Source organism: Schistocerca nitens, chromosome 6, assembly GCF_023898315.1.
Source record: "Schistocerca nitens isolate TAMUIC-IGC-003100 chromosome 6, iqSchNite1.1, whole genome shotgun sequence".
In the NCBI taxonomy this organism is placed as follows: domain Eukaryota; kingdom Metazoa; phylum Arthropoda; class Insecta; order Orthoptera; family Acrididae; genus Schistocerca; species Schistocerca nitens.
In genome coordinates this window covers 243,346,836-243,361,952 of record NC_064619.1, presented here as the reverse complement: position 1 = coordinate 243,361,952, position 15,117 = coordinate 243,346,836, and the positions used below count along the sequence as shown (strand labels likewise).

At 39.9% G+C, this 15,117-nt stretch overlaps 1 protein-coding gene across 5 annotated transcripts in view; it reads right to left on the bottom strand.

The window, feature by feature from the left end:
- The window catches only part of LOC126262265 (transmembrane protein 268), a 102,203-nt gene extending 89,096 nt beyond the window's left edge, over positions 1-13,107 (bottom strand). For all 5 annotated transcript variants that reach the window (XR_007546712.1, XM_049958768.1, XM_049958767.1 and 2 more), the window contains exon 1: positions 12,367-13,107. Coding sequence is in view for 4 of the 5 variants with exons in the window: in XM_049958768.1 (XP_049814725.1) it covers positions 12,367-12,898 (532 nt within the window). In the remaining variant the exon portion in view is untranslated. The remainder of the gene's footprint in view (positions 1-12,366) is intronic.
- Between the last annotated feature and the right edge of the window lie 2,010 nt (positions 13,108-15,117).

The window sequence follows — 15,117 nt, the reverse complement described above, 5'->3', positions numbered from 1 at the left end:
GATTAGGGCATGTGTGATATATAATAAGGAAAATTACAAAATGCCAACAGGAAGGTCATTCAAATTTAAACCAGTGTTCCATGCTACTGATGCAGGAAAAAATGGAAGCAGAGTGGGGCTTTAGAGGTAGGTATGTAGTGATATATGGGTGAACCAAATCATCCATCATTATACAGTGACTATTCCCTTATCAGTTATAATTACAAGTGAGCCGGACCTACATCCCTATGTTGGGCAACACCCACTAATAACAATGGTGCTACTTTAAGCCTTGTGGAATATGAGCTCCACTTGACTGCTGTCAAAATCTCTTGGGTAGGCTAAATTGATGGATATGCTTACGACATAATCAGCAAAAGCTTTTCCTATCATACATTATCAGAACATGAGACCATATCTTCTCAATGAGACGCAGAAGAATATTTTTGAATATCTTGTGGTGGCTTTTGAATTAACTTGAAGAATGAGAGGTTTTTGGCAAGGTTTTTTTTACCTGTGATGAGACATGGCTCCATTTCTATGCACGGGAAAATAGGATGGAGATAAAGACATGAGAAGGAGCCAGCCATGTTCAGAACTCAACTAACCAGTGTTGTTCAGATCTCAACTATCAGCAGCGGGTGGGATCCGAAAGGCACATCGTTCATTGACGGGAATCTAAATAGAGCAGTGAATGCAACATACTACTGCAAGCTGCAGCTCAATGTAGACTTTCTGCTATTGCATAACAAAATTTAGAAGCATACAGCAGTTTTAATCAGTCATAACCTTCATGAAATTCATTCATCTCTTTAACACCATCCTTACATTTGATTTATTACCAACCAACTTCCAAATGTTTGGTCAACTGTAGGAGGAATTAGGACATTAAAAGTACAGCAACAATGCAGAGTTTGAGCAGTACATGCACAGTTATCAGTAGAAACATCATCTACTACTTTTCACTAAAGAGATCAAGATTATGCCTACACAGAGCACAAAAATTAATTTCTGTTGAAGTAAACTGTAGAAAAATAATACACCTTTCTTTTTTTTAAATTGATGCCACATTCAACAAACTTGTAAATAAATCCAGTTTATGTTTGAATAGCCTTAGTACAATAAGTCAGAAGCACACAGCTGACTGGCCACATGATTACAACAATATTCTGAAAAGGGAAGTTGCTAATCGCCAAATAGCGAAGATGTCAAGTTGCAGATAGGCACAACACAGAGTGTGTCACAAATAAAGTGTGGTTATAGTTGCCCGAGACTGCGTGCGCCCAAGCGAGTGTGTGTGTGTGTGTGTGTGTGTGTGTGTGTGTGTGTGTGTGTGTGTGTGTGTGTGTGTGCGCGCGCGCGCGTGTGTTTTTAAATGAAGGCCTTACTGGCCGAAAGGTTTATTTGTGACAGTCTTTCTTGTTACGCCTACGTGCAACTCAGCATCTCTGCTATATGGTGGGTAGCAACTTTCCTTTTCATAATATTTTTACATTCCATCCTGGATTTTCCATTGATTGGTAACTTGATTACCAAGAGAAAAGAGGAGGGGGTGAGGGGGGGGGTGGGTCTGAAGGAGGAAGAGTGCCTGCAATGCAGGATGGCAGACCAACACATTGATATACACTGACTGGCAAAACTTAATGGCAAGTTAGCTAAAGTAACATACTTATTAACAACTAAGTGGAAATGAATGAATGTGGAAGCATGTTGTCAGAAGTTGGACATCACACGGTGCGAGATCAACCTGACTATACCACAAATGGGGCTGGTCCTGCAGCACAAAGCAGCCAAAGGAATGGCAAAAAGACAGTTTTTGTTAATCAGCAAGCAGTTACGCTGCAATGTGATGGTGTTCTTCATTACAACATGGCATGGAAACGACATTTGGATGAATTCACATAAGTGAAGAACACATAACTGGAAGAACAAAGTATGGGTGAGTGTAACTCAGGAGTTTGGTATTTCTCACAGCACTGTTTCGTGTGCAGAATTCTAGACCGCAGGCACTGCTGTCCAAAGGAGAAGAGAGACCACAGTCAACTACTGCAACAAATGACCGCTACATTACGCAACAGGTAAGAAGGGACCAACGCCAACTGCATGTGCAACTGCCACCTCATTCAACAGGACTTCCATCCTCCACTGTGGCAAAGAAACTACAGGAGGGTGGTCTCTGCCTGATGACCAGTATGTCATGCACCATTGACACTTGCAGACTGGCAGCACCATTTGCATAGGGACTGGATCAATGTGGAGGGGTTCACATGTTGTTCTTGGATGAGAGCAGATTCAATTTGATTTGATTTGATTTTACTAGTGATTTTGGACATACCATTATATGGCAAGAGGAAGGAGCATGTAATGGATCCAGGAACACTGATGACCATGATCATTTGGTGGACCAGGTGTTATGGAGTTAGGGCTGTTTCTACCATTCACACGATTAGACAGCTGCCCAGGGCGGCAAAATTTTAGTGGCAGCAAAGGACAGAAAACTAATTTCAAATCAAACAGCAAAAAACTGGGCAAATAAGGAGAAAAAAAATGGAAAAAAGGAAAAATTATAACACCTAATTGTTTTCAAAAGCATACAGAACAGTTAATAATTCTTCCTTTACTTTGATGAAAGTAAACACATCACCTCTACCTACCTCAAAATTTAAAGCAGCCACTACCAGGTACGAAACGAAAACAACGGAAAGAGACACTGCCTTCAGACAATCACAAAATTCATCCCTCAATGGGATTCAAACCTGGACCCATCTCAGACAAAATATCAGAAGCCGATTATTAACACCACTGCAGCTAATAAAAGTTGTAGAGTTCTTGATAGAAAATGCAAACAAGGCATCATTTATTTATTTAATCACAAAAAATGGATCTGAAAAGGATGAGCTTTATTCCCCATTCCAAAAATATTTCAACTTAAACAGAATCAAATAACACCACAATCACCCAAATGATCTAGTTTGATACTTCACAGTGTTTCCCATCAATATAGCAGGATTTCTGAATTCAAGGAAAAATTCATTCATACCAGAAAATAGTTCTACACCTTTAGTTGTCCATTTTCCTGCAATTAAAAAAAATCAGTAATTGATGCATAATTTGGATACATGGGTGTATATTCAGCTGAGTTCTAGTTCAAAATGTTCAGTACATTCCTCCTAATCAATTATTTTGGGAAATTTCAAAAATTGATGTCAAAAAAATTAAAAAGCTGAGGATATTTGTCGTCCTCAATCAGTTTTAAAGCAACTGAGAACAAAGTATGAAAACTGAAGACTGTCCCCAGACAATGACGGAAGGTAGTCACTTTAGTTTCATGAGTCAAAGTATAATAGGAGATTTGCATTTTTGTGCCATTGGGTGGTGGTGGTGGTGGTTGTGGTGGCAGCGGCAGAGGAAGGGAGTGGGGGAAATTGGGGAGGTCAATAGTAGTAAAAATGAAGAAGTGTCATTTTTCAGTTCTCGCCTAGGGCGCCAAAAAAACCTAGCAACAGCCCTGTATAGAGTGGGGAGGTGTAACGTTACATGGACATACTAAGCCCCAAATCTCTAAACATGGTACATTCACCAGTCAATGTTACTGTGACACCGTACTCCTTCCCCAAGTGTATCTTTTCCGGGGAAGCATTTCGCCCTGACTTCACTTTTATGGAAGGCTATGCGCGACTGCCTAGAACGGCACAAATGGAGGAGCTCTTGAAATGAGAGGACTTGCATATGAACTGGCCTATGTTTTCACCCCACTTAAAATGCATCAAGCATGTGTAGGGCCATGGGGGAGGTGTATTGCAGCATGTTAATAGGCACAAACGAGCATCCAGCAGTTGACCACACTGGTGGAGGAATGGGACAGGAATTCAGGACTAGGAAAACAGAGAAAAAGAACAAGGAATGAAATGGGAAGCTGTCTCATAGACTTTTTAACAGAGCACAATTGTCTCATCACTAACATTTGTTTAAGAATTATGAAAGGTTGTATACACAGAAGATATCTGAGGACACTGGAAAGTTTCAGGTAGATTATGTAATGGTAAGAAAGATTTTGAAATCAAATTTTAATGGGGAAAAATGTTCCATAAGAAGTTGTGAATTGTGATCACAATTTATTGGTCATGAACAGTAGAATAAAACTGGAGAAACAACAGAAAAACAAGATTTTTTAAATGAGGTCATTCTGAAAGGCTGAACTGTAGCATAGCCCAAAGCCTTGGTAAGGCTGGAAGGTGACAATACAGTTGTGACTTGGTAAAACCAATACATTCCGTTGTTACAGTTATGTACCTTATAAGAATCATTATTATTCCAACATAGTCTGATAATTTCATATTTATAATATGTATGAAGGAAGACCCCTATTCCCATGGACTCCCATTAGTGTTTTGGATTTCATTTTACTAATGTTTTCACGTTGTTAATGACTGCAGTCATAGGTCATTTCTTAAAGTTTGTATTTCTCTCATTTTTATGACAATGATGGTCTATCAGTATGTTACTGTGTTACTCAATAATCCCAAAATGAATTTAAGGAGTCCTTTCATCTTACACATATCATAATAAACAGTATCCACAATGGCAATAACTTTGCAACTAAGTATGCTGGTGTAATGTTGATTATGCTGCAAATTACATAAGCATTGAGAAGAGGGGAAGTAACCCCACTAAAGAACCCATCTTGTGAGGTTATAAACTACAAACTGAACGCACATACATACTCAGTCTCACATGGTATAGGCATACTGTTTTACTCAGTGAAACAAAAATGTGGTTGTGAAAAACACCACTGGTATATTATATAAAAACTGACAATTGTCAGTATACTGATCAAGGTGAGCAGTATCATAATTTAGAAATGGTACAGCTCACTTATCATTAAGAGTAATTGGGACAGCAAACCACATGGAATTCTTTTGAACTACCTATGGAAACAATGCTGTGGATGTGATGTGATGAACAGTTGTTAGACTGACCATTTTACAAGAAAAACATGTTACAGAGTAACTACACATGCAGCAGTTCCTCCTAGAGATGTAATTTAAACTATAATAGAAGAAGACAAAATGGGATGTATGATGTTCTAAGAAGAATTTGACACAGCACTGGATGACCTATGCTGAAACCAAGAACATGTAGTAGATGACATCCCTACAGATTACGATCCTTGACAGAACAAACCACACAGAAATTGTGATTCTTGAACTTAATCTGGTGCAATTCATAACAAAATACTTCACCGGTGAACAACCAGATATGAGTATCCAAAAGGCACAAAATTTCAGCAAGTGACTATGTTGCCATCATCAAGTTCACTGACAAATTACTTGTCTAGGAACTGGAGCAGGGCTTATATCTTCTCCCCCCTCCCTCTGACCTGTTGTACTGTAAGCCAACCGTGCTCAGGCAAGGGTGTGTGCCCAACGTGTCCTCCCCTTTCTCTTGCCACAAATTTGTTCCGTCTGACCTGGTGGCATGTCCCCAGTTGCTCTACCTGTCCCTCTTCTTAACCGGACTAAGTGCGAGTTCCCAGGCCTTACTAAGGCTGTATCAACTACTATGATTCATCGGAGGTTCTCTTACTTGAATCTCAATAGATTTTTTAATGACAATGTCCCTGAAGAGGGACGTCTGCGTCAGAAGATTAGTACGGTCATAATACATTCCACGTAATTCCGATAGGAAATGTTCAGTGACTGTCGACTTGTTAGTTCCACAATGAACCGACTTCAGGGACAGGCACAGCAACAACAGACAATGCCAGAATGTGTCCCTGGATGTGAACCTTAGATGCAGAGACTTGGCAGCAAGAGAAAGGGGGGGGGGGGGGGGGGGGGAGATGCCAGATGCACACCTGCACACAGACAGCGTATAGAATGCCAGGTTGGAGGGAGGGGTGATAAACCCTGCTCCATCTGCTAACAATCAGTTCATCTTACACCTGACGATGGCTAGGTGTTCAATTGCTGAAATAGTGTGTCTATTCGACACTGATGTGTGAGCACCATTTCATCAAAAATTACATTGGGAGTAGTTGAAGAATTACCTAGCACACAACTACCAGGAGGAGATAATTGCAACATGAAAAGATTTGACAAGGTATGCCACCAGAGGAGCCGTTAGCCGAGAGCCTTTGTCTTCCTTGCGATATGCCGTGAAGAATGTGTGGCAATGAAATTTGCCACGGTAACAGATCACATTGGCTTGGCAGCAGCCAGGAGAATGAAGAAGGGTGCCAGCCTAATCATGTTATGAGAGATTATAAGCTTTACTTGAGGAATTATGAAAAAAAATCCAGATATTGTGGCCTTATCAGCTGACAGAGGCAATGTAACTGTGACCCTACCTCACCGGTATTGCATTGAGAAGATGGAAGCATGATAGAAAACAGTGCATATTGGAAGATCAACACTGATCCTGCCATGAGCATGGAGAGGAAGACCATGACATTTCTCAAATATTCCAGCTTGCCAAGGAAAGTTATTATGAAGTTAAGACAGAGCACCTGTCCCACAGTGATTTTATGCACTGCCAAAGATTCACAAAGATGGAGCGCCTTTACGCCCAATTGTCAGCAACATTGGTGCCCAATGTACCAACTAAATATCTAAAGGCTATGCTAAGGCCTTATGTAGGAAATTCTCCACACCATATTTGCAATTCCATTGGTTTCGTTGGGTGCCTTAAGAATTTTACACTTAGTGACTCTCACATCTTTGTGAGCTTAAATGTTGTCTCTCTCTCTTCACCACAGTACCTTTAAAAGAATCTCTGGAACTATTTTGTCAGAAATTGGACAGAAATGACCAGTCCTTTTAAGCACATCTTGATGTCAATATACTTTCTTTTCCACAGTGGTTACTACAAGCAGATGGAACAAGCAAAAAAGTGGGTTCACTTTCACCAGTTGTCAACACCATGTATACAGAACATTTTCAGGAGGAACCCCAGAATCAGTTGAGTGGAAATCTACCTCCTCCCCCCCCCCCCTTTCGGTATGTTGATTACATCTTCAGTATATGGTCACATGAAAAAGACAAGCTGAATGGTTTCCTCATAGATCTCAGTCCCATACATCAGACCAACAATGTTACCATTGAAGTCTAAGTGGATGGAGTGCTCCCCTTTTTTGAATGTCCTGGTAAAAAGAACAGCAGATAACATGTTGGGTCATAGCATATTCTGTAAAAGATGCACACCAATCTATACTTACATGTGGACAGCTGCCACCATCCAGTGCTGAGGAACGACATGCTCACAACATTGGTACATAGGGCTCGCACCCTCTCCAACAAGAGCGTCAATCAAGAACCTGAACCTCTGAAGATGGTTTTCAAGAAAAACAGCTACACAAAGTGGCAAATTCAGAGAGCTCTATCCCCTACACCAAGTGTAGAACCAGCAGAAACATAAGAGGAACCTCAGATGGTTGTGGGCATTGGGTACATTTACTTTTCTGGTGCATTATCCAGAAAGATAGTTCCAATTCTTTGGAAACAGCTACGTGAAGAGTGTCTTCTTCCCATGAGCTAAAACACCTGCACTACTTTGTAGTGCCAGAGATGACCTCACATTACAGAAATCCTGGGTCTTTAAGATTCCCTACCAATTCGGCATGATTTGCATAGGTCGAACAGTGTGCAATGACAAAGACTGTTGCCCAGAACACAAATGGCACACCAGACTGCAGGACCCTAACAAGTCAGCAGTCATGGAACATTGTGCAACGGAATTACACAGAATGTATTATGGCCATACTAAGGTTCTGACACAGCGTCTAACATCTGGGGCTGCATCATTAAAGAATGTATTGAGATTCAAATAATGGAACCGCTGATCAATCATGATAATAGCAACATCCTTAGTAAGGCCTGGGATATTGCACTGAGTCTGATGAAGAGGAAGGAGATGTTGTTGTTGTCGTCTTCAGTCCTGAGACTGGTTTGATGCAGCTCTCCATGCCACCCTATCCTGTGCAAGCTGCTTCATCTCCCAGTACCTACTGCAACCTACATCCTTCTGAATCTGCTCAGTGTACACATCTCTTGGTATCCCTCTGAGATTTTTACCCTCCATGCTGCCCTCCAATACTAAATTGGTGATCCCTTGATGCCTCAGAACATGTCCTACCAACCAATCCCTTCTTTTAGTCAAGTTGTGCCACAAACTCCTCTTCTCCCCAATTCTATTCAATACCTCCTCGTTAGTTATGTGATCTACCCACCTAATCTTCAGCATTCTTCTGTAGCACCACATTTCGAAAGCTCCTATTCTCTTCTTGTCTAAACTATTTATCGTCCACGTTTCACCTCCATATGTGGCTACACTCCATACAAATACTTTCAGGAAAAACTTCCTGACACTTAAATCTATACCTTATATTAAATTTCTCCTCTTCAGAAATGCTTTCCTTACTAGAGCCAGGCTACACTTTCTATAATCTCTACTTCGACCATTAGTTATTTTGCTCCCCAAATAGCAAAACTCCTTTACTACTTTAAGTGTCTCATTTCCTAATCTAATTCCCTCCGCATCACCTGAAGGAGATATTAAACAACAAACTGACTTCAGAGGCAGGAAGAGCAACAGAGGTATGACACCAGTATGTGTTCATGGGAGTGAACCTCTGACGGAGCAATCAGATGTGTTTTCCTGTGGAGTAATCGGTTGACCTATGACCTTGCGATCAAATGTTTTCGGTTCCCATTGGAGAGGCACGTCCTTTCGGCTACTAATCGCACGGTTTTGCGGTGAGGTCGCAAAACACAGACACTAAACTTATTACAGTGAACAGACACATCAATGAACGAACGGATAGATCATAACTTTGCGAAAATAGAGAAAATAAACTTTTCACTCAAGGGAAGACTTGAACCTAGGACCTCTCGTTCTACAGTTGCTCACGCTAACCACGGGACCACGGTGCTCCAGAGTTCATACATTCCTTGATGTTGCCTATCTTGCGCATGGACTACTCAGTTTGTATATTTTGCTTATTTTTTTCATACTTCCACACAACTTCTTCCTGTTTTCTCGATTGATCTGTGTTCAGTTTTTCAAGGCCTATCCACTGTGCCAACTTATAACTAAATCTGAGGGGGGTGCGATGGGGAGGTTCCCTTGTGAGAGGAGGAGGAGGAGCAAATAAGCTCTGTTCTTGTTCCTTGCCAATTAGCTCATCAGTGTATCTAATGATGGCAATGTGGGCACTTGCCGAAATATTGTGCCCTTTGGGCACTGACATCCAGTAGGCTAATTCAACTGTGAATTATTTCACCATGACAAAATTGTTCCATGTAGAGTCGAAATATCTCCAGACTTCAAGAAGATGTAGCAATCCAAATGCCACAAATGGCCTCACAGAATATCAGTTTGGGTCCTAGAGGAACTTGGGAACATGAAAGACAATACTGACCCAATGAGTTATCTTAGAAGACAGGCTGCAGAAAGGCAAAACTGCAGTTATAAGGCAGGCTGATTTAGATAAAGCTTTTGTAAATACTTCAATACATTCTTAGCAGTTCTCAAAGTAGCTGAGAAAAATTACAGGGAGTGAAAGTTTACTTATTATGACACATACAGAAATCAGACAGAAGGAGAGGTTGAGCAGCAAGGGGAGCAGTGGCGGAGAATGGGGTGAGACAGGGCTGTAGTCTCTCCCTGAAGTTATTCAGTCTGTACACCGAGCATTCAGTAAAGAGAACAAACGAGAAATTAGGAAATGGGATTAAAGCACGGGGAAAAGAAATAAAAACTTATGAGGTTTGCGAAAATGTTGTAATTCATGGACAACTATGACTTCATGACTTTGACAAGCAGCTGAAAGGAACAAACAGCATCTTATAAAAATGATATAAAATTTTAGCCAACTACAGCTTCGAAGTCAAATTTAATCAGGCAATGCTGAGGAGTCTTAGATAAGGAAACAGCACTGCTATTCAGGCAGCAAAATAGCGGATCACTGATCAAGTAAAACAGACACAAAATGGAGACTGGCATTGACAAGATAAGTATCTCTATGAAAGAGAATTTTTCAAACATTTAATATCAATTTAAATGTTGGGGAAGTCTCTCCTGGAGGTATGGAACACACATGAAATGTGGACGATGAACAGTTGAGACATGGAAAAACAAGTGTCATTGGAAGCATCCGATTCCACCCATCTGCTTTGACCCATGATGTAATGGTGGTAGTGTTTATGACACCACTGTGGCATGGTGGTTTTGAATTTGTACATGTCTGTAGATCTTGTGTTGTATTTGATTGTACTCTCCAGTGGTGGCTGTTGATGTGTTGAGTTTAATGTGTGGTACTGGTCTCATTTGAGTCTTTGCTATTACTGTGGTAACACACGTTGCTGTAACATGGGTTTGGAAGTGTTTGCTTTGTTTTCAGTGCATTGTGTGTTTTTTTGTGTGTGTGTGTGGTGTTTTTGCTAGATCTGATTAGTTTGGTGTTCTTTTTTTTGTAGAGGTTTTTATTGGTAATAATTTCTGTTTTGGTTTCATTTGACAGCAACTGATGTTTCATGTGTTTTACATTTATGGTATTTCATTTGTGTTTAAATTGATCTAGGTTTTCGAGTTGTTGGTGTTTTGGTTTCGGCTGGGTTTTGTGAGTTAGGTAGGTGTGTGAAGTCTGTAGCCTCCCCCCCCCCCCCCCATCAAGTGGGTATTGAGAGCTGTGTGTGAGCTATACAGGTCGAGGGAAACGTCCGATTCCACTTTTTGGAGCTGCAGTTTTTCTTTTTTTTTAAACATGGGCTTCCTTTGAGCTATACAGGTCAAGTCAAGTATACAATTCCTACTGGTTTGCGACTGTAACGTCATAAGTTTACATTTGTTTTATAGCATTTGTTTTGAGATGGTGCAATGTTTTGTATTGATATTTCTTTAGATTGTTCTAAGCCCCATTTGTCCCATGCTTACCTCATTAGCTTCATTTTGGTGTTAGATTGAGTGTTCTTGTGTCTTTTTAGTTTTGTTTGCGCTTATTTGCATGTGTATGTAGTGATGACATTGGTCTCATTTTGTATATGCTGGACGTAGGTGTTTCCGCCATACTGTTGACATCATGGGTCAAAGCAGATGGGTGGAATCTGTCACTTCCCTAATGCCAAAACAGAAGGGATTATAACGTGGTACTAGAGAAGAACATTAAAGATTATGTGGGTAGATCTAACCACTATCAAGGAGATACTAAACCAAACTGAGAAAAACAGAAATTTGTGGCACTACTTCAGTAAAATAAGGGGTCAGCTGATAGGACACATATTTCAGTATCAAGCCATCATCAATTTGCTGCTAACAGAAGTGGAAAGGGGGGAAATGAAGGCTTGAAAACCGCAAGCTAGTTCACATGGATGTAGTAGTTATGCATATGATGATGAAATCAAAACAGAGTAACACAATCACCTAGTTTGTATACAAACAACACGTACTACCATTTGCTTGTTACTATGAAAGTAAGTTCCATAACAAGAAAAAATACATACAACTGAGTAGAAAAGTATGAAATTACTGTACCATAACTATTTAAAATATTAAGATGAAAATAGTTTCTTTTATAGTCCACTCCAAATTCAGTCAAGATAACTGGGAGAGGTTGGAGGAAGTGGGGGTTACAAGTGACATTTAAAACATGTGTATCTTAGTTTACCAGATTCAACAATGTTTTTGGAGTCTACTTACATAGGGAGTTATTGTGTCTAAAATAGTTACGTAACCAAGAACTACAATTTACATTTCATTTTGTATAAAACATTCAGAGCAAGTATGTATTTGCACATGATCCACTGATGTAGATTTTAGGCAGTTACACAATTTATCTCTTAAGCTTACATAGCCTCCTGTTTGACCATCTGGTGAATAATCATTCTCTCCTGTTTAACTTACACCTATGATTCTTTTTCTCGAGTTCAAATCTTATAAACAAATACTGTTTACAAGCAAGGTACAAAAACAATTTTAGGAGAGTAGTCTTGGAAATTCACATGGAATATTCACGCCTATTAGATGAAACATTTACTTGTAATCACTGCAAAGCACTGTTCCATTTAATGAACCTCTGGAGTCTTACTGTCATTGTATGGCTTCCTATCAAATGTTTATGGCATCACAGAAACAAAAAGATCCTTCAAAAGATTTATTCTGATGAATGCTACTTCTCAGGTACACATTACAGTCTCATTATTTTAAAATTATAAGTGTGGGAGACACAACGTAGAATTACAGCATTACTTCCAAAGTCAATACGCAGAGGAGAGTGCTAGAACTTCGTCAACTGTCACTAACCCAGTATGTGGTAACCACAAAAGTTTGTTTGTTTGCAACAAAACCCAGGAAACTAAGTTACTTAACTCAATGTAAGCATAATAAACTCACCAAATCCTTGTCTAATAATTGCACTATTGATCGACGGTCCTCTGTTACTAGCAGCACGAGTGCCATTACTGACGTCCCTCAGGTCTACAGTACGAAGTGTCACTTCTGTACTGTTTGCATTCGTCGCTGGCACACTGCTCCTTTTATCGGCTTCTTCTGCTGAAACTCGACTGTATGATGTTTTATCTATGTTGAGGTGGACAGATTCAGAGCCCATAACTGTACCGCTATATTCTGATGCCTCGCTCGGCGAAGGTTTTATAACTTTTCTTTTTGGTGGTTCTGGAAGTTTTTCCGGCGAAACGGATCTACTCAAGCTTCGGTCGAGATTCACATGCACTGTTTCTGGATTGATAATAGCGCCATGGTATTCGTCGTCTGCGTCTTCATTGGTGACGGGTAAAGGTAATTTTGGGGCCACTTTGCTGATTTCTTTGTCCATTTTTTCTTGTTCCTCCTCTTCGAACGACACCCATTTTTTGGCATTTCCCTCGGAAACCTTAGGGAACTGTGAGGCGTCATCTGTACTCATTCTCAACTCTTCGGCATCTGACAGGTTGACGAAATTAGCACACAGCGCTAACACTATTTCTTTGGGGACTAATGAAAAATTATGTACGTGGCTTCTTTTACTAACAAAGGAGCTCACAAAGTTCCATCACATACTAGTAACTGACTCTGCTGTCAAATTCCCACTTCTAAAACCACTACCACACACCACATACAAGTGAAGTAGCGCATACGACTACGCCAAAGATTTTCTCACCAACCTACAGGTACGAACCAAAGATCCTATTAGTCCGATTCGTAAATACCATGGAGGTATAAGGAGACCTCCATGGTAAATACCATAGAGTAAATATCTCTGGAGTGAGCATTAAGTTCTGGGCATGTTGTCAACATTAAACCAGGATTGTCACGTGATCTCGGGACTTCGCTGTACCTGTGTGCTTTCTGCAGCGTTTGAAGTTTATAATACCAAGAGTTTTCGTTGTGTTTCACCGTTTGTTGATAGTGTAATAGCGATGGTGAATTACGTTGTTGCTACGGATAGAAAGAAAAATATGTGAAAGGAGGGATAGTAACTTTTCATGGGTACATTCCATATAGCTATAATTATAGTTTTCATTTAGTAAGAGACACTGTATACGTTTAAAAATTTCGAGACGCATTATAATTAAGACTTGATTCTGTAGACCTATTTTTCTACGATTTTATGACTATATAATAGATATTACGGCTCGTACAAAAGCTTACAAACAATCGCTTCCTCTCGTAAATTTACTAGTCGAACAGGAAAGGGAAAGGTTAGTTGTTTCAGTAAATACTATCCTCCATGCATTTATCAGTGACTTGTCAATTATGTATATAGATTACTCGGTCAACTATTTATTTAATGAACTGGGAGCAAGTACTTAAAATGCGTTAAATAAATAACTCAAAGTGCCACTAGTAAGAAAAATTGTGCTTTAGGTCGCAAAAACGAGAAAATAAATACACAGAAATACAAGAAAAAAGGACGAATTAGCAGGGATTTAATCGCTAATGTGTGGTAAATTCGGTGTTCTTCAGACACTTGCGAAAGTACTAACGTACTGTCAAGTCGTTTTGCAGGACTATCACTGCAAAAATGTACTTCAGGCTCTGTAATACTATAAAGTGCGGTATCATACTAAAAAGTACCAAAAATCGAGTGCATGTGAACTATGACACCTATCGCAAAGAAGCTGAATGTAATATCACTTGCCCTTAAAAGTTACGTAGCTGGTTTATTCCCGGTATCAAATGGATACTGTTAAAATATCTTCCCAACATATATAAATAATCCACGACACGTACGAAAAGAATCCGTCTGTACTAGGGATGTAGTGACATTCTAAATATACAGGGCGTTATACGAACAAACACACGACGTCCCGAGATCACGTGACCAGGTCGGCAATGTATGTTGACAACACAAAATCTGTTCTGCGCATGTTAGTGCTCACTCCAGAGATATTTACCCTATGGTAAATACCACTGTCTAACATAACAGTCGCGATACTCACTACTGTAAAAGTTGTTACTGTTTGACACATGGAGCGACACTAGCGCTCCAAGCGGCGAGAAAGGTGAACGTCGCAAGCGTCGTAAGCATAATGTTTGCTTTGCATCCATTTCCTATGTAATTTACGAAATATTTGATTTATTTTCTTGCCGCCAAGGGTTTATATAGTATCAGAAGGCAAATATGTTTCTAAGAATGATTCTAAAATAAGCGCAAGTATGGACAAAAACCATAAATCGAGTGGCAAGCTACAACACATTCGTGAAGAAACACTTGTGACGTTGAATAGAATTGAAGCTTACCACGTTGATATCAAAAGAATATTAACACACGGATTCACACGTGAGAAGCATAGACATGTACCTCTACAAGGAAAAGCGATCGACAGCTCATTTATCGTTCTGTAGGCCTGCTGTGTTTGTCATTGTCGCCTGTTGCCACAATACGACCTTGAGCTTTATATTATTCTAAGTGGGACAAGCAACTACCAAATCGCCAGAGAAATATGTTGAAACATTATAATGAGCTGATTACATTATATTTCACGCAAAACCAAATATTTGAACAACTTTCAAACACTGTCAGTGAACAAGGTGCTAACAAAGTAATGTCATCACACGAAGGAAGCAGGGAAAATTAAGTGACTAACAACAGAAGTGAATGAAATACATACCAAACTTTACGCTTTTGTAAGACACGAATAA